General features: G+C 40.9%; 3 protein-coding genes across 11 annotated transcripts in view; 1 reads left to right on the forward strand and 2 right to left on the reverse strand.

The window, feature by feature from the left end:
* The window catches only part of LOC141912317 (kinesin heavy chain-like), a 33,101-nt gene extending 29,143 nt beyond the window's left edge, over positions 1–3,958 (reverse strand). For 6 of the 8 annotated variants that reach the window (XM_074803566.1, XM_074803565.1, XM_074803564.1 and 3 more), the window contains exons 1-3: positions 3,921–3,958; positions 2,843–3,103; positions 1,234–1,263 (exon numbers count right to left, since the gene is read on the reverse strand). In XM_074803566.1, the coding sequence (XP_074659667.1) occupies positions 1,234–1,263; positions 2,843–3,001 (189 nt within the window). In that variant the 5' untranslated portion in view covers positions 3,002–3,103; positions 3,921–3,958. Of the gene's footprint in view, positions 1–1,233; positions 1,264–2,842; positions 3,104–3,550; positions 3,693–3,920 lie in introns of those variants that run through there. The other 2 variants (XM_074803560.1, XM_074803562.1) reach the window with 2 other exon arrangements.
* Positions 3,959–4,387: 429 nt separating this feature from the next.
* On the forward strand, positions 4,388–16,740 carry LOC141912322 (beta-galactosidase-like). Of its 2 annotated transcripts, none has more exons than XM_074803573.1 (15): positions 4,388–4,492; positions 5,284–5,462; positions 5,926–6,076; positions 6,912–6,975; positions 7,059–7,153; positions 7,712–7,895; positions 10,740–10,795; positions 11,389–11,516; positions 12,018–12,174; positions 12,730–12,894; positions 13,290–13,394; positions 13,807–13,944; positions 14,129–14,241; positions 14,596–14,731; positions 15,155–16,740. In XM_074803573.1, the coding sequence occupies exons 1-15, from the start codon at positions 4,415–4,417 to the stop codon at positions 15,494–15,496; spliced, it is 2,091 nt and encodes a 696-aa protein (XP_074659674.1). In that variant the 5' UTR covers positions 4,388–4,414; the 3' UTR covers positions 15,497–16,740. The 2 variants fall into 2 exon arrangements, with proteins under 2 accessions (XP_074659674.1, XP_074659673.1); XM_074803572.1 differs by lacking the exon at positions 7,712–7,895 and adding an exon at positions 10,041–10,227 and having other exon boundaries at positions 15,155–16,739.
* Positions 16,741–16,794: 54 nt separating this feature from the next.
* On the reverse strand, positions 16,795–18,927 carry LOC141912210 (G-protein coupled receptor GRL101-like). Its single transcript, XM_074803429.1, has one exon. The coding sequence runs from the start codon at positions 18,805–18,807 to the stop codon at positions 16,957–16,959; it is 1,851 nt and encodes a 616-aa protein (XP_074659530.1). The 5' UTR covers positions 18,808–18,927; the 3' UTR covers positions 16,795–16,956.
* Positions 18,928–19,344: the final 417 nt, after the last annotated feature.

Genomic DNA, 19,344 nt, shown 5'->3' on the forward strand with positions numbered 1-19,344 from the left:
TCATCAAACAATACCCATTCACCATGTCTATCTACACCTACCACCATCAAAATTCATCATCAAGACAAAATCGAGGTCCCCTAGCCCCCCACACCTGCAGGGTCAATTAAACTCGACAATTTCATGCACCAAATATTCAACTAAAGCTGAAAGCAGATTCCTCGAAAGCGTCATCGGGATATGTATCAGGTGATTGAGACCCCGGGATAGAGCCTGTCCCCTTAATCAACTACAGCGCTTACAAGCAAGCATAGTTCAAAATTCACAAACAGTTTTCGATATAAAATTTCACTAATCTTAAAAAGAGACACTTCAAAATTCTGAACCATTTTTGAATGATTTTTTTGTATTTTTTTTTGGGGGGGGAGGGTTATTCTTTTGTTAGAACAAACGCATCACAAATCAATAAACGAAGCGAGAACAAAACTTAAATAAACAACGAATCAAAATCAACGACGAAATAAAGTGCAATTTAACCCTTTCAGCGCGTGTGGCCTCTCTAAACCACTCAGCACTGAAAGGGTTAATAAAAACAAAAACAAGTTAGTGAAAAGCGCGTTTTTAGATTTTCTTTTTTCTTTTCAATTCAAAAGAAACGGCGTTGAAAATTAGAGAAAAAAAAGGCAATTCATCAAATATTTTTTTCTCGAGATTTTAATTCTTAATCCTTAAATTCGCTACTGTCTAATATTTGAGCCCAGTTTCACGAGAATGATTGAACCCCCCCCCCCACTTCTCGACAAGCAGTGGTGACAACTTTTAAAGCTTGAACATTTATCATATTTGTGATGTGTTGGTACTTGAAGTTTCTAAATTCACGAAATTATTCTCTGAGGTTAAAATAAAAAAGAAGTGCTTTTTATATAAATTTCGTTTTCCATTTTTTTTTCCGATAACGAACGATACCTTTTAGAACCATTCGCGGTATCAGCGTTTGGGGGGTTGGGGATTTGACGACCACACAGACATGGAAAGTTAAAACCAACAGAATTTCTAGAGTGAATTTTAGGGGTCAGAGGCACTCCGCCAGAATATGGCTATTTTCATTACTAGAAAAAGTTGCCCCAGCGATCCGGGCCCTACGTCCTCTCCGCCATTTTGAAGCAGGTCATCATAGGGTAAGGATAGGGGACGACACGCTACGCCGTGCTACGAATGTTTCCAAAAGCTCGTGAATTTCGTCATCGCAATTATAAGGTATATATATATTTATATATATTATAATAAGATTACCGTTTCGCGTTCACTGCCCCAGTACGAAGTCTAAAAATAAAACACATTTAAACATAACAGAACGCAGGCAGGCATTTTCGAAAATAACAGTTTTTGCGAAAATAACAGACTTCGCGAACAAAAGTTTCGCGCGATAAAAGAATATTTTCCATTTTTGTAAAAAAAAATATTTTTCGAAATTGTTTTTTTTTTGTAAAAAGTATTTTTTCCAAATTTTTTCTTTGTAAAAATATATTTTTCGAAATTATTTTTTTTCGTAAAGAAACTTTTTCGAAATTTTTTTTTTTTCGCAAAAAAGCGTCAACAATTTTTATCACCTTTCAATAAAATGAAAAAAAGTCTTGTTCGATTCAAAGAAATTTTTCTCAAATTTTAAAATTTTCCAAAAAAAAAATATCAATTTTATAGGCCTTAACGTAAAACCGATTTTAAATTTTCAAAAATATCTATTCATTTTCAACCACCATTTGACGATTCAAAAAATATGTGTTAAGAATTTCTCCGGCTTAACAGTAGCGGTCAGCACACACTGAAAGCATTGTTTCATATTTGTTAACAGCAAAACAGAAGAAAACAAATCATCTCAAAAACATAGCAGCAACGAGAGGAAAAATAGGACATATGACCCCTAAATTTGATATAACGAATAGGCCTATTTACGTGCGCCCGGGTCCCGCCCAAAATACTCGAGGCTCGATTTATACAATTACTCCTCCATCGCCAGTACCCGGCATCTTAAAGTTTCGTATTATCTCCGTTTGTCGGCGAGAACAGTTTCTGATCGAAAAAAAATACGGGTAAGAATTGAATATCTTACGATGAAAATTCGAGATTTCTTGTAATGAGTATCGTATCGCGATAGTTTCGTTTCGAGACAAAATATCTGGGACCGTCGGGATACCGGGGATGAGTGACAATATCGAGCCCCAGGTTTCAGCTTATATCCTAATCAATTTGATGCATTAATGAATTTGTCTATTCAGAGATCATTAGCTCGGAAACTACAGGGTGGCCACTTTGACTTGAATTGGTTTCCCCCCCGACTGTTCTCGGACAAGCACGTCGTTTTCCCTGACTGATCTGATAAGAATTCAATAAATCAACACGGTTAAATATGTAGGGCAGACATAGATGGAAACTGTTTGATTTTAGGCTATACGCAATTGAGCCATCTCGACAAATTTCCTCCACGTTTTCCTGATGTTTAGCCCATTTCGGAAATTTTGAAAATTCTCTCCGCCTTCTAGGAGGTAAGTGGTCACCCAGTATTTTAAAAAATCCCAGCTAAAATTCTAGCACCCTCGGAATACCGGGATACTGACGAAATCAAGCCCAGGCGTCCCAAATTTTAGCCTAGTTCCTAAAGCTTAATTTAGTGTATCGACGAACTCGTCTGTTCGGAGATCATCAGCTCGGGAACTATTCTAGATCACTATCTTCTACTAATTAGGCTTTCCTTGATTAGTTAATCGCGCAAAAACGACTTCTATATAATTAATCTACACAAGAGCAAATCTAAATACAGTTAATGAAATCCATGCCTTTCATGAAAAAATTATTCGTTTTTAAAATTCAGGTTTTTAATCGCCGCGCAATAAAACAGACTTACCCCGATACTGATCGACTCGTCGGTCGGGAATTTCAGGATGAATTTGCTGCCCGCTTTTTCCTCCGATGAATTCAGCGGTCGCACTCGACAGACGACCTTGATGTTGTCGTCCAGCGGAGCCGGCTGCGGCAGCCCAGGCGGGACTGCTGCGTCTGTCATGATCGTGTGTGTGTGTGTGTGTTTTGAAATTATCCTCTCCGCGAAAGAAGATTTATTTATTTATCGCGCGTCGTTTGTCGTCAATCCGGTTCGCGTAAAATCCTAATTCGAGACACGAAAAGAGAGTTCTTAAAAAAATGCTAATTTCAAGGCATGAACACAAACAAACATAATCAGGTAGGGCATGATGGCTGCTGGCTGATGGCCTGCTGGCTGCTTACAGCGTGCAGTCAACACTTCAAAGGCCGTGGCCAGTCGTGAGGTTCAAGACAAAGTCCGAAAAGGTTAGTTTTGAGAAACCACGTGGAAACATAAACAAACAGACAGGCTTTGGTGGTATTCAACTGTGAACGGATCATATTGTGTTGTAATTAGGGTTGTATATTTTACCAAATTCACCTGCGGTACCAAAATTTACAAATATTTCGTTTGCAGCAAAATAATTATACCCTTTCTCGGTTTTTTCTTCAGACAGAATCAGAAAGAGTAATTTAATTATGCATGCAATTTGATTTTTAGCTGCAATTTCTGGAGGCCTACTTTACTTACCTTTTTCCAGCGTTGCAATCAGTCAAATGGCTGGGTGAGGGACTAAGGTAACGACGGTCCGATTCCACGAAGAAGAAGTTACAAATCGAAAACAAATTTGTGCTTCAAATTATCGTCAATTTGAGATGTGAAGAAGTACAGACACGAGCGAAATCGGAACAGACTAAAAACCAACGATGTGTCAAACTCTGAACCAGGAAGTAAAATAATTTTAGAGTCGCTTCGATTTCGACGGGATAGCGCTAAGGCACTAGCGATTTAGGCTCGCGAATGCCAAAATCGGGTTCCTGGCTAGAGATCGGCGGAATTTCGGACGTTTTCGGCGACCGAAATGCGTAATTTGATCGAAAAATGGAGAAAAATTACTCACCGAAAATTTATTCAGCGGCCATATTTATCCGCAGTGCACTGTGGGATTAACGGCGCGTTGGATAATGGGACTACGTCATAGTTTTTTTAAATAAAATACTATTTATTTTCATCTTCATTTGAAATTTATTGTTATATCATTTTCTAACCATTTCATTGTTCAAAATCTGAAATATAATGTTCTAAAGTTAGGTACGGATCAATAAAGATAACGATTGAATCGGCAGTCGCGGGTTGTTTCCGGGATTCGATTTCAACGTGAAAATTGAAAATTTAGATTCATTCAGCAAAAGTACAACATATGAATTCAACATATGAATTTAAAAAGAAAATAAAACGTCGATGACCGCGATTAAATCGGGATTCGAAACCAAGCAGATGAATATCCTGACTAGACTGGTTGCCGGTGTGAAGATAGAGACCGGTAACCAGTCTGGGAGCGCACATGTGACATACATGCGGACATGTCACGAGTTCCAGTCACATGATTCTAAAATGGCGGATGCACGGAATGAAAATATTTTGACATCTAGTTTGAAAGTTTTGTTGATTTTGGTCGTGACAGCTTATCAAGTAAGTTGTAAACTGTTCTAAATGTTGCGTTTCATTAATTGAAGCCTTAAAGATTAGAATTAGGGTTTGCTTTTAAACATGTTTTAAGAGAAGTTTAATATTGGTCTAGTCAGTAACCTGTCTGTGGTAGTTTCACGATCGGATATTTTCACAAGCCCATCCGATAATAAAAAGCTTACCACCAACGATTAGGTAACTAACTCTGATTGGTCTAACTGCAGTTTGGGTCACCTATCCACTGGGTGGCGCTAGTGTTAGGGGATGAATTAGATGCTAATTTTGTGTTTAGTTTTTTTCAGTTTAGAATAGGATCCCTCCTATTACCTGTACATAGATTTTCTAATCTCCATCTACCTAGAAACGAAAGAATGTGCCCAATCTGCAATGTTTTTGGGGATGAATTACATTTTCTCTTTGATTGTAAGATTCTTACCAAACTTCGCAATTCCATTCCGAATTTAGAAACATTTAGAAACTTTGATACATTAAAAACTCCAAATTTTCAATAAGCACAATTTATAAAGGATGGTTTAGATGTATATAGATCCCTCCTGTAGTCTGTCAATTGTAAATAGTACACTGTATTTGTATATATTGTAAATACCCTTGTTATGTTTTTAAAATATTTTTTATTTTTCGATATGTAAATACTTGTAAACAAAATCATATTTTTTCCTCCATCTTATCTTATCTTATCTTTATAGTGTTATGGTAAGGTTAGGTACCTAACCACTAGGGACACCTAAACTGCAGTCGTTCCCAATGATTTATCATTTCGTCTTAATTTCCAGGTATCGGCCGCATCCAATGAACGATCATTCACAATCGACTACGAGAAAGAGACGTTCGTTAAAGATGGCGTTCCTTTCCGTTATGTATCTGGAAGCCTCCACTACGCTCGCGTTCCGAGTTATTACTGGCGGGATCGGTTAACCAAAATGTTCGCTGCCGGACTCGACGCGGTTCAAACGTAAGTCTGACCAGGCGATTATTTAGGTAGAGGGTCATCTGACGGGAGGAATCTGATATAGTGTTAACCCTTTCAGTTCTGATTGGATACCGAAATGTAGATGATTTGAAATTTCAGTGCGTATACACCGCAGTGCGGTGTACGAATCGGTGATGGATTTTGCTAGTACACCGCGCTGCGGTGTATTGGTATAATTAGTAATTAGTTTTAATCCCTATTGAAAGATGGCAGCAGCTGTCAAACCTAGTGAAATATTAGTAACTAACGATACACCGCGCCGCGGTGTAGACGCACTACAGTGCTATTCCCCTTATTCAACACACTAGGGTGGAATTTTTCAAAATTTTCAAATTATCTCCAGCACTATAGGGTATCAATTAGTCAGCACTGAAAGGGTTAATGGGCATGCTTGCATCTTTTTAAATTCATTATTATTATTTTTATGATTATGATTATTTTGTAGGTATGTACCGTGGAACTTCCATGAAACATTCCCGGGCGAGTATAACTTCCAAGGCGATCATGATTTGATCCAGTTCGTGCGAACGGCTCAGGACGTCGGTTTGCTGGTGATATTGCGCGCCGGTCCCTACATCTGTGGAGAATGGGAATTCGTGAGTATTCAGGAAGAGCTAATTTCAGGATTTGTAGGATGAGTTCCAGGGGCAGACTTTTAACCCTTTCAGTGCGTCTACACCGCAGTGCGGTGAACGAATCAGTGATGGATTTTGCTAGTACACTGTTGTTGCTGTGTATTGATTTAATTAGTAATTACTAATTATCTCTCTTGAAAGATGGCAGCACCTGTCAAACATAGTGAAATAGTAGTTACTAACGATACACCGCGCCGCGGTGTAGACGCACTTTCGTGGTATTCCTGTTATTCAACACACTAAGGTGGAATTTTTCAGAATTTTCAAATTATCTTCAGCACTATAGGGTATTAATTAGCCAGCACTGAAAGGGTTAATGGAATAAAGAAATATGAAATATGAATAGCAAGGACGTACAGTTAAAAAGCCTGCATGCAAAGCCAAAGCAGAAGTCTGGATAAGTTAGAAATTCCAGTGCATTGTCATACAATATCCAGGCACATGAGGGACATTATAGAGAATAAGCTGAATTTTGCGCTGTGTACTGCTGTTAATTGTGGGTTGATAAAGTGCCATCATATTTTCAAGAGGTACAGTAGAATTGCGACAGGAGCACGTGCTTCTTAGGCTGCTGTCTGGATCTGCCCCCAATTTATGAACATTTTTTGAAACGATGACCGAAAATGAAAAATGAAAGTGTTAATGGTTCAGTAAAACACTCTGATAACGTAGTGAATTCTATCATAGGTTTTTACTCCCCTCAAAGTGAACATTTCATTGTCAAAATGTATTCTGAATTGTGAAGATATATTCACATGATTTCTGATTCTTAATTTTATGTTTTTTTCTATTTCAGGGCGGCTTTCCCGGCTGGTTGTTGAAACATAATTCATCGATGGTTTTGCGAACAATGGACCCGGGTAAATCGAAATTGAAACCGAGTCCGAATTCGTCATTTCCTGGATGATCTTAGAAATACGTTTTTCCGAATTCTGTTTTCTAGGATATCTCGCGCCGGTCGGTCGTTGGCTGAGCGTACTATTGCCGAAAATCCGTCCACATTTGTATTCGAACGGAGGACCGATCATTATGGTTCAGGTATAGTTTATTCGACTAAAACTCGCAAAAAAATCACATGTTGGGCCTGATTTCAAGGACTAAGTTTTCCCTAGGGATAGATCGCAAATCGGGGCCAGGGTTTATGGACTAGGTGTTGTGCCCCCTTGAAATAAATGCTTAACCTGGGCCTGGTTTTAGAAACTGGGTAGTAAAGTTATCCCTAGTGAAAAATCCTCAAGCTGGGCCCAGTTTCACAAAAAAGTTTAACTCAAATTGTTGGTGTAATTGCCATTGGACACTTTATATTTTCAATGAGGAAAAGAATTCAAACTTAACTGATTTAAGCTTAAACTTTTTCGTGAAACTGGGCCCAGGACCTGGTTTTATAGACTGCCTGGGTATCAAGGTTATAGACTAAGTTATCTCTTGGGATAGATCCTCAATCTGGACCAGGTTTTATAGTCAAAGTTATTCCTAGGGATCAAAGTTATTCCTAGAGACAAATCTATAACTTATCAACAATCAGATGACAAACCATGGAAATAACTGAAAGATTCTGAAATATTTCAAGGGAAAACACTTTTATTTTTGCTGTAGCCCGAGAATGAATACGGAAGCTGGTACGCTTGCGATCACCGTTACATGCAATATCTCTACGACACGTTCTCGCTTTATCTGAAAAACGAGGTCGTTCTCATGACGACCGACGGCTGTATCGACCTTGACCTTAAATGCGGCGGCGTCAAGGGCAAGATGTACGCGACGATCGACTTCGGTCCAAGTAAGAGTTTGTGACGTGATTTGCTGCACTTCTGCACCAGGAAACTGGAAACTGAGCTATCTTTTTGACAATTGACCTAACATTATAACCGAGCTTTACAAATGACAAACGGCCGTTTCAAGGGCTATCTTGGGCTCGTGTCCTATTGGGTCGCTGGGCTTTTGGGGTTATTCTAAATGGTGCAGGGTTGGTACCATTTTACATATCTTCTGATTGTTCCACTTTTGGTAATCTACATGGTCCACAAAGGGAGATTTGACTTGAGCGGAGTCTACTGCACCATCCGACTCAAATATCTCTCTCAAGTCAAAAGATCTGACATGAGTGGAGTCTGTACCATCCAACTCAGATATCACTCTCAAATCAAAAGATCAGACTTGAGCGGAGTCTACTGTACCATCCAACTCAGATATCACTCTCAAAGTCAAAAGATCAGACTTGAGTGGAGTCTACTGTAACCATCCAACTCAGATATCACTCTCAAGTCAAAACATGTGGCTTGAGCGGAGTCTACTGTACCATCCAACTCAGATATCACTCTCAAAGTCAAAAGATCAGACTTGAGTGGAGTCTACTGTAACCATCCAACTCAGATATCACTCTCAAATCAAAAGATCTGGCTTGAGCGGAGTCTACTGTACCATCCAACTCAGATATCACTCTCAAGTCAAAAGATCAGACTTGAGCGGAGTCTACTGTATCATCCAACTCAGATATCACTCTCAAGTCAAAAGATCAGACATGAGTGGAGTCTGTACCATCCAACTCAGATATCACTGTCAAGTCAAAAGATCAGACTTGAGCGGAGTCTACTGTACCATCCAACTCAGATATCACTGTCAAGTCAAAAGATCAGACTTGAGCGGAGTCTACTGTACCATCCAACTCAGATATCACTCTCAAATCAAAAGATCCGACTTGAGCGGAGTCTACTGTACCATCCAACTCAGATATCACTCTCAAATCAAAAGATCTGGCTTGAGCGGAGTCTACTGTATCATCCAACTCAGATATCACTCTCAAGTCAAAAGATCCGACTTGAGCGGAGTCTACTGTACCATCCAACTCAGATATCACTCTCAAGTCAAAAGATCCGACTTGAGCGGAGTCTACTGTACCATCCAACTCAGATATCACTCTCAAATCAAAAGATCTGGCTTGAGCGGAGTCTACCTTACCATATAACTCGGATATCACTCTCAAGTCAAAAGATCAGACTTGAGCGGAGTCTACTGTACCATCCAACTCAGATATCACTCTCAAAGTCAAAACATCTGACTTGAGCGGAGTCTGCTGTACCATCCAACTCAAATATCACTCTCAAAGTCAAAAGATCAGACTTGAGCGGAGTCTACTGTATCATCCAACTCAGATATCACTCTCAGATCAAAAGATCTGACATGAGTGGAGTCTGTACCATCCAACTCAGATATCACTCTCAAATCAAAAGATCTGGCTTGAGCGGAGTCTACTGTACCATCCAACTCAGATATCACTCTCAAATCAAAAGATCCGACTTGAGCGGAGTCTACTGTACCATCCAACTCAGATATCACTCTCAAAGTCAAAACATCTGACTTGAGCGGAGTCTGCTGTACCATCCAACTCAAATATCACTCTCAAAGTCAAAAGATCAGACTTGAGCGGAGTCTACTGTATCATCCAACTCAGATATCACTCTCAGATCAAAAGATCTGACATGAGTGGAGTCTGTACCATCCAACTCAGATATCACTCTCAAATCAAAAGATCTGGCTTGAGCGGAGTCTACTGTACCATCCAACTCAGATATCACTCTCAAAGTCAAAACATCTGACTTGAGCGGAGTCTACTGTACCATCCAACTCAAATATCACTCTCAAAGTCAAAAGATCAGACTTGAGCGGAGTCTACTGTAACCATCCAACTAAGATATCACTCTCAGATCAAAAGATCTGACATGAGTGGAGTCTGTACCATCCAACTCAGATATCACTCTCAAAGTCAAATATCTGACTTGAGCGGAGTCTACTGTAGTTAATTCCATGGTTTTCATTATTTATAAAAACTACTAAATAAGGACCCAACGGGTTGATTTCTACCATTATCAGGATTCAAATCGAATTCGACCGAAAAATTGGTTCAAAAGCAGAAATATTATTTTAGCCGGAAAATGAATACGGAAGTTGGTTTGCGTGCGACCACGAGTACATGCGATATCTGCACGATTCGTTCAAACTGTATCTCCATGACGACGTATTGTTGTACACGACGGACGGTTGCAGCGCGCGTGATATGAAATGCGGAGGTCTCGCCGGGCAGATGTACGCGACTGTCGATTTTGGCCCGGGTCGTAAGTAACGCCTCGCCCAGGGTGGCGCCACTGTCCTGGAAAGCCTGCAAAATGCATTTAATATTAAGATGAATTTGGAAAAATCAGGGAAACCTTAGAAAATAAGTCAAATTTTACCGAAAACCGTTACTTTACCATTACGCGATTCATAAAAAATTAATTAATTTCAACCCTAGAAATTTCTGCCATCGAATAAGAAAAATTTGATTCACTCGAGACCCTTCCATCCCTGCCCCTAAATAAGAGAAATTTGATTTCGTCTGGACACCCATACCCTCGTCCTGTTAGTGCACATAATATCCAGGGCCACGTTTTATAGACTGGTATTACCTTTAACCCATAGGCTAACTGAATTCATTATCAATTGAGTTAGCCCTAGTTAAAGATAATACCAGTCTCATCAGATTAGAAATTAACCAATTAACACTGCACCTTCAAACAAATTGATCCATCAAATATCAATTCATTTCATGTAAAATGTATTTTATCTCTCTTTCTATGCGATGAAACAGCTCATAGCACAAAGAACTGTTTCGATATACAGATGAATTTCAATAGAGGACCTAAGGTAAATAAATCAACGTTACTGTTAGAAATTGAGGTTGTCGTAGGGGGATTTATGGAGGCAGCCATCTTTTCTAGTAGGGTTCATACATTAAATCAATAGTAGGTTGCTCAATGATGTCATAGAGGGATTTATGGAGGCAGCCATCTTTTCTAGAAGGGTTCATACATTAAACCACTAGTAGGTTACTTGATGATGTCATATGGGGATTCATGGAGGCAGCCATCTTTTCTAGAAGGGTTCATACATTAAATCACTAGTAGGTTACTTGATGATGTCATATGGGGATTTATGGAGGCAGCCATCTTTTCTAGAAGCGTTCATAGATTAGATCACTAGTAGGTAACTTGATGATGTCATAGGGTGATTTATGGAAGCAGTCATCTTTTCTAGAAGGGTCTATAGATCAAATCACTTGTAGGTAATTTGATAATGTCATAGGGGGATTATTGAGATATCCACCATTTCTGCAATGTCTACGGTCTATAGATGAATTGATAAGTAGGCAATTTGATGATGATGTTATAGAGTGATTCGTGGAGGCTGCCATCTTTTCCGCTACTGATGTTTGTTTTTTTGTGCGTGGTTATTTTCAGGTGAATTCCGAGTTTTATACCGGATGGTTGGATCTATGGGGTAAAGCTCATTCTCACACCGATAGTTCAGTTATTGCTAATTATCTCGATCAAATGCTCAAATACGCCAATAATACTAACGTAAACATGTAAGTACATCCGAGCGATCGGTCAGGCAGGTTTTGATTCAAGTTTAGGGGCGAACTCTTTAATCGGATCGGAGAATCCATTTTCCTCAAATTGTACTCTATTATTGGTCACGAGACTTTTTGGAGTCTCCAGAACCTCCTGACGAGGTGGTGTGATTCGGATTTTGTATGGAGCCAACCGGAGATTTCAGACGGAGACTTCGGAGGTCAGAGTACGCCCTAGGTCTTCAAGGATTAGCAATTCCAGATTACTAATATTCTACGGGTCGCTCTATCAAGTTTACAGAGTTTAATCATTATGCTATTCCTGATTAGTAAGCTGGGCATATTCTGATTGAAACAAACGCGATAGAAGAAAATTCCGGATGTGTTAGAGACCAATCAATAAGAATGATGAATTCTGGAATTGGTACCGGTATTGGCCAATCAAAACCTGCTTTGATAAAACATAGATAACCTACCAGAATGAACTTCCGTAATGGTTCATCTTTCTGATTATAGGTACATGTTTGAAGGCGGTACTAATTTCGGTTATTGGAACGGAGCTGAAATGAGACCCTACGTTCCTCAGGTCACTAGTTACGACTACGACAGTCCACTCTCAGAAGCCGGTGACCTCACAACGAAATACTTCGCCGTACAGAAAACTATATCTAAGGTATCAGGAATTAACGCAGTTGTGTGGGTTTAATTGGACTCTGGATCCAGTTCCACAGTTGTGTGGGTTTAATTGGACTCTGGATCTAGTTCCACAGTTGTGTGGGTTTAATTGGACTCTGGATCCAGTTCCACAGTTGTGTGGGTTTAATTGGACTCTGGATCCAGTTCCACAGTTATGTGGGTTTAATTGGACTCTGGATCCAGTTCTACAGTTGTGTGGGTTTAATTCGTCTCTGGATCCAGTTCCGCAGTTGTGTGGGTTTGATTTGTGTCTGGATCCAGTTCCATAGTTGTGTGGGTTTAATTTAACTCTGAATCCAGTTCCACAGTTGTGTGGGTTTAATTTGACTCTGAATCCAGTTCCACAGTTGTGTGGGTTTATTTGACTCTGAACCCAGTTCCACAGTTCTGTGGGTTAATTCAATTTGACCTCGGATCCAGTTCCACAGTTGTGTGGGTTTAATTTGACTCTGGATCTAGTTCTACATTTTTGCGGGTTTGAATTCATTCGAGATCCAGATCTAATGAGCTGTTTTACTTTCTCGTATTTCAGTATAAAAGATTGCCGTCTGTTCCGATGCCTAAAAACACTACGAAATACGCGTACGGAAAAGTTCAACTGCGTCTGAAGTCGACCGTATTAAACATGCTTTCAACTTTATCTCCGAAACCTCCGGTCCTCTCCAAATATCCGTTAACCATGGAACAAATTGATCACGTAAGTTTTGATATAACATAACTAAACTTATATACAAATGTCTCCTTTGAAGCGAAAGAAATATTTTGAATTGAAAAATTCATACTAATTGTAAAATGCACCTGCACATGTACTATGAACGTCTGCTTGTCTTACATGCACATGTAACATGTCCTCTGATCGTCTGACATGCACGTGTAACACGTTCTCTAATCAGATGTCAATCTCATGTACATGTAAAATCTCTTCCGACTGTTTACCAGTCTTACATATGCATGTAACATGTCCTCTGCTAGGTATCTGTCGGTTTCACATGCACATGTTACATGTCCTCCCTATGGATCATCCAATGTCTTCTGAAACTGTTGCCTGTCACGCACGTGTAACATGTCGTCCGATCTCTACCTATTTTCTAGTATTACGGTTTCGTGGTTTATCGACACATTTTGAAGAAAAGTTACACGAAAGCAACATTGAATATTTCTGGTATCAGAGATCGTGGATACGTCCTCGTCAACAGTGTAAGTTACTGATACATCTATAGATCTCTTGATGATGTCATAGGGGGATTTATGGAGGCAGACATCTTTTCTAGAAGTGTCTATAGATAAAATCACTAGGTTGTTTGATGATGTCATTGGCTGACTTATGGAGGCAGACATCTTTTCTAAAATCGTCTTTAGATGATATCACTAGGTTGTTTGATGATGTCATAGGGAAATTTATAGAGGCAGACATCTTTTCTAGAAGTGTTTATAGATCAGATCACTAGTAGGTATAAATTTGATGATGACATTAGTGTTTGAGGCAGTTGCCATCTTTATAGGGATGAGTTATAGGGAAAATTAAATAGGTTAGATTATTAGACATTTACGTGGTAAATGATTAGATCTATGGAGGCAGCTTTGTTTTATTGATTTTGTCTTGTTACAGGTGTCTGCCGGGATGGTGGTGCGTGAACACAATCGCGTAATAACCGGCATTACCGTGAAGACCAACGACATCCTGGATATAATCGTCGAAAATCAAGGTCGAATTGGATTCGCGATCGAAATGCTCGGAGAAATTAAGGTTAGTCGGGTCTAAATTTTTCAAAAACTTTTAGATCAGGTTCCGGTTAAACAGTTCTCTGATTAAAACGGCAGAAATGAGCTTATCTAATATCCTTTAGAGTTGAAATTATCTGTGTCTTGATTTGAAGGAAGTCATGAGTCGAGGTTCTTCTTTATGCCTTGATTCGTGTTTTTTTTTTCAGGGAATCATCTCGAATGTGACGATGAATAAAGATGTACTCACGGATTGGAAAATCTATCCGCTTACGATCGAAAACGCAGCCCACGACAAAAACCTGCGTTTCGAACCAAAACGGTAACAATTTCGAAGGCAGAATCTGTCAAACATAGTGAAATATTAGTAACTAACGATACACCGTGTCGCGGTGTAGACGCACTAAAGCGGTCAGCCAGTTATTCAACACACTAAGGTGGAATTTTTCAAAATTCTCAAATGATCTCCAGCACTATAGGGTATTAACTAGTCAGCACTGGAAGGGGTAACTCGAACCATTTCTCCTATGAAACCATTGTCAGGTCTGAGTTGTAATGCAGTTCTAATGAATTTTAATCGTTTCAATATTTCCTGAGTAAAAAATATCATAATCTGACTTGAAAGATCCAGTAAACTGCATATTTCGAGATATAACATTTTTTTGAATATGTTTAGGTTTGATGAGACAGTGAGGAACACAGTTAAGACGAGTATACTGCTGACACCTGCTTTGTTCGAAGGCACAATTCCAGCAGCTCGCGACGGCAAAAACTATGACACATTCTTAAAAATGGGTCCTTCTTGGATAAAGGTAATCAACATTAGTCATTCATCCAATAAATTTCATCATTATAATGTCTGGAGTTTGTAGTTCGTTTTCAATTAGAAATATCTCGGGTGAAGTTCTGAACACATGTGAAAGGTGGACGATCAGTTTTTGAAAGTGTGCTGATAAAATGTCTAATATCTGGTGTTTGTAGCTCATTTTCAATTAAAAATGTCTCAGATGAAGCACTGAACACATGTGAAGTGTGGACGATCAGTTTTTGAAAGTGTGCTGATAAAATGTCTAATGTCTGGTGTTTGTAGTTCATTTTCAATTAGAAATGTCTCAGGTGAAGCACTGGACACATGTGAAGTGTGGACGATCAGTTTTTGAAAGTGTGATGATAAACTGTCTAATATCTGGTGTTTATAGTTCTTTTTCAAATAAAAATATCTGAATTTTTTTCAGGGACAAGTTTTCATCAACGGGTTCAACGTCGGGCGTTACTGGCCGGCGAAAGGTCCACAGGTCACTCTATATGTTCCAGCTCACATCCTGAAACCGGCTCCCGCGAAAAACTCCGTTTTGATTCTGGAGTTGGAGAGCGCTCCGTGTTCGTCGTTTCGTCCGCAACCGGAGTGTTCGTTGGAGTTTATCGACTATCCGATCTTGTCGAAACCGAAAGGAACAGCGGCCGGCCGACCTCGACCACATCACAGATATCAGCTTCCCGTTACGCGGCGCCGATCTGCGGAATCTTCCGAACCGTGGCGACTTCTCCAAAAATCTGTTCCTCGCAATAAACTCTAGACGTTAGAAATCGGTATTTTTTTAAATTTAAACGAGGTATGTAATTAGTAACAGCTGATCTGGGGTCCAGTTGCACCGTCAACATCAAGTCCAAATGTGGTCTAGAATATTATGACTTGTCTAAAATGATACTGAATTAAGATTGTCTTGGACTGATCTATATATAAGCTGACTGTCAAAGTTAACCCCCCCCCTCCCCCGACGAAAACGGATTTTTTCGAATGGTCACACTAAACATAGAACTGAGGACTATGCACTAAATAAGTTCCGGAAAGGATGGCTGCCTCTCTAAGTCCACTATGACGTCTTCAAAATGCCAACCATTATTACGATAGGTTATGATCTCCAGATAATTTGATGATGTTATAGGGAGGTTTTTGTAGGCAGTCGTCTTTTCTAGAAAGGACGTAATGATCAAATTAGGTTTTCTTGAAGGGTCTATAGATCAAATCACTACTTATTCTCAGGTAATCTGGCGATATCAATCGATGATGTCATAGGGGGATTTTCGGTACAAAATTAATTTTCCTTAAAGGCGTGAGTTAATTATTTGTTTGAATGCAATCTCGGGAAATTTTGGTTCAGAACTATTTTCTATGAAGGTCTAATGGATTTGATTACTCAGCCGATGTCATAGAGGCTTAATCGCGCAGTTAATCCGCGAGGTTACTACTTTAAGTATGAGTTCAATAACGATCAGGTAAAATAATGTATGATTCAAGACAAAAAACAATCATGTATTTTTATTCTGGATGAGAATGTAAGTTGTATGTTGGAGTAATCATTCAATGAATTACCCCTCCTCCACGGTTGTAGCGTTTTCTACTCATGTTTTCTAAATGCATGTAAATTAAATTTCTAAAGTCCAGTTTAATGAGAGAGAAAATCCTCCATTTTGTCAAATTTCTTGGATTTGAACATTGTTACCATGCCTACGCCACCCTGATTTAGTTGTTGAGACCCCACAAGAAAAATAACTTCATTTCGTAGGCATGGTGACAATGTAAAAATTCAAGAAATTTCACAAAATGGAGGATTTTCTCTCTCATTCAATTGGACTTAAGGAGTCTTTTTGCCAATCCATCTAATTGGTACAGAACTGGAAATATATCGGATATTCAGTTGTTGTCCGCGACTTTTGGCATTCTGTTAAGACATAAATGAGGTATGTATCCCAAAAAGTAAGCAAAATATCCCAGAAAAACAGGTCTCATCAATTAATAAATAGACATTAGATGAATAAATATATAACATTCCTTTACAACGATCTTGTTTTCTTCGTTGTTCAGTCTTACATAGTCTTACCAAACATGTGTGACGTGTTTTTTTTTTAACCCAAGCTGCAGTACTTTACTTCGTGAGTCCGACGCCATTAGCCAATAAGTGATTTGCATGAACGGTTCATAGATTTCAACTAAAACGTGGGATACGTTGTAGTACGGTTTCGAATAAAGACGCGCTCAACGATTAACGCACTGTTTCAGTTTAGCGACGACATCCATGGAGGAGAAGGTGTACAAGACCGGGTTGACCGCCGAATTTATCGGTAAGATTATAATAGCGATCGTGGCCGACCACAAATTGGGTATAGCCACCCCTGTTATAGCGGCTATACTGAGACTTATGACAGGAGCCCAACAGGCCACGTGGACCAGAAATATGGGCATTAGTCTTCGGGCGGTTAGTAGTTCAGTATGACAACTGCGCCCGGATTCGATACGCGAGCGTCTGACCTGCAGATACAGCGCCGCGTAGGCGACAAGAATCAACAACAAACCGAAACCGTTCAAGCAGACGAACACGCCAAACGAGAATCCCCAGGTCTGGACGTTCTGCGCGCGCAACGTCAACGGCAAGCAGACGCCGTTCTGACCGTAGACGTTCGCGAGCCCGAGCGTCAACGGAATCGTGGCTACAAGGATAAACATCGCCCAAACCGCGCCCGAGATCGCCACCGATATTCGTCTGGAGCGGATTTGTTTTCCGGTCCAGATGGTCACGGCGCGTTCAATGGCGATTATCAAAACGAAAGCGAGAGAACATTCGGAGGAGATCAAAACTAGGAACCCGCAGAACGTACAAAGACTGCTGTTCTCCCAGGTTTGCGCGTACGCGTTAAAGACACCGAGATAGTAGTAGTCACTAGCGGCTATGATGAGTAAATAAGCGCCCATGATGGTGTCCGAGATGGCGAGGTTCACCGTGAAAACGACCGTGGCCGTGAATTTGACATTTTTATCCGTAATACGCCAGCCGATGACGAAAGCGTTGCCGAATAGGGCAAAGAAGCCGGTGATCCACACCGCGATTCGGAGAATATCGGAGGCGATCAGCTCGTCGCATGAGGAGAATTCGTCCGGGGCTGGGGTGCAGGTCTTAACGCTCGGGGCCAGGCAACAAAGACGATAGGAATCAGTGAACAGGCTGTCGAGATTCGGAGTCCGACTGAAACTGGTCTGCGAGATCTCCGCGATTCCGTTCGAACGAAGGTCCAACCGACCAATCAGCGGCAAGTCGTCGAAAACGGCCGTTTGGACGGTTGAAATACCGTTACCGCTTAAATTCAAATTCAGCAACGCGTTCAAACCCCTGAAAACCCCGGTTTTAAGAGTTCTGATCGATAAGGCGCTCAGGTCCAAACGCGTCATACGCGCTAGCCCGACAAAAGTGCCCGGTTCGATGCTCGAAATTGGATTACCTCGTAAAAGAAGGTAGCGCAGATTTTTCAGACTGGCGAACACTCCGCGCGTTAACCTGGACAATGCGTTATTCCGCAGGTCCAACTCGTAAAGGTTGACCAACTTGTCCAGTACCGCGGGCGCAAGCTCGGTGATATTGTTAGCAGATAAATCAAGTCGGCCTAGTAACAGAAATCGGGTGAAGTCGAATCGTTCCGGCACGCTGATACCGCATCCACTCAACAACAGTGCTCTGATCGAGCCGGGTAGTTTAAACGGGATCGCGTCCGTCCCAATCGAGCCCACACCCGAACAATCCACGCCGTAACCAATACACCGACAACCGTTCGGGCACTTTCCAACCATATCGCAGAACAACTCATCATCCCCGGTTACGGGGCAGTGGAATTTCCCGTCGCATAGATCCGCCGTCTGCGCGACCGTGGCTGAGCTGCGCCTGCACCGCAGACGACCGGCCGATTCGTAAACTTCATCGCAGTTTATTTCGTCGAAACCGCCGTCGCAGTCCCAAACACCGTTACAGACTTTATACCCCGGTACGCAATACGACCGTGGGCACTTTAACGTCCCGACCGGGCAGACGAACTTCTCGCAGTTGTGCAAATGTTCCATTCTGGTGCAGACGGTTTTGTTGAATTCGTCAAGTTCGTAAATGCACCTGTGTTTGAGCGAGTAACAATGGGCAGATGAGTCAGAGCAGCGATAACTACGACCGGGATCTGCCTTACAGACGGCGTGCCCGGTTCCACCGCGTTCGGGCGTTTCATCTTGAACGGCCCCGGGGCAATCATCTACGTCATCGTTGACTAACTCATTACTGATACACGCCCCGCTGTAGCACTGAAAACCCCGACATTCACTAGTACAGCTCACCTCGTCAGACCCGTCCAGACAATCTGGACGTCCGTCGCACCATAGATGGCGCTGTAAGCATTGTCCGTTCGCGCAGACGGTTTGGTGATTTTTGCAGCTCGGGTAAACGCAGGCGGACTCGTCGCTGCCATCCGCGCAGTCGGAAACAAAGTCGCAATAAGAAGAAATCGATATACAATTTCCATCTTTACGACATTTGAAGTGATTTTGGCCGCAGGTGCAGTTGTGTTCGTCCTCGCCTGCCGCAGACCGACAATCATTCGTACCATCGCATAC

The sequence above is a fragment of the Tubulanus polymorphus genome, chromosome 10, assembly GCF_964204645.1.
Source record: "Tubulanus polymorphus chromosome 10, tnTubPoly1.2, whole genome shotgun sequence".
NCBI classification, from domain to species: Eukaryota; Metazoa; Nemertea; class Palaeonemertea; order Tubulaniformes; family Tubulanidae; genus Tubulanus; species Tubulanus polymorphus.

What these genes read in the sequence shown, in the direction of transcription:
- LOC141912322 (XM_074803572.1), top strand. Translation starts at nt 4,415, where the DNA reads ATGGCGGATGCACGGAATGAAAATATTTTGACATCTAGTTTGAAAGTT. An exon ending in TTTGCGAACAATGGACCCGG is followed by an intron (nt 6,976 to 7,058) that starts GTAAATCGAAAT and finishes TCTGTTTTCTAG; the next exon opens with GATATCTCGCGCCGGTCGGT. An exon ending in AATAATACTAACGTAAACAT is followed by an intron (nt 11,517 to 12,017) that starts GTAAGTACATCC and finishes TTCTGATTATAG; the next exon opens with GTACATGTTTGAAGGCGGTA.
- LOC141912210 (XM_074803429.1), bottom strand. Translation starts at nt 18,807, where the DNA reads ATGGAACATTTGCACAACTGCGAGAAGTTCGTCTGCCCGGTCGGGACG.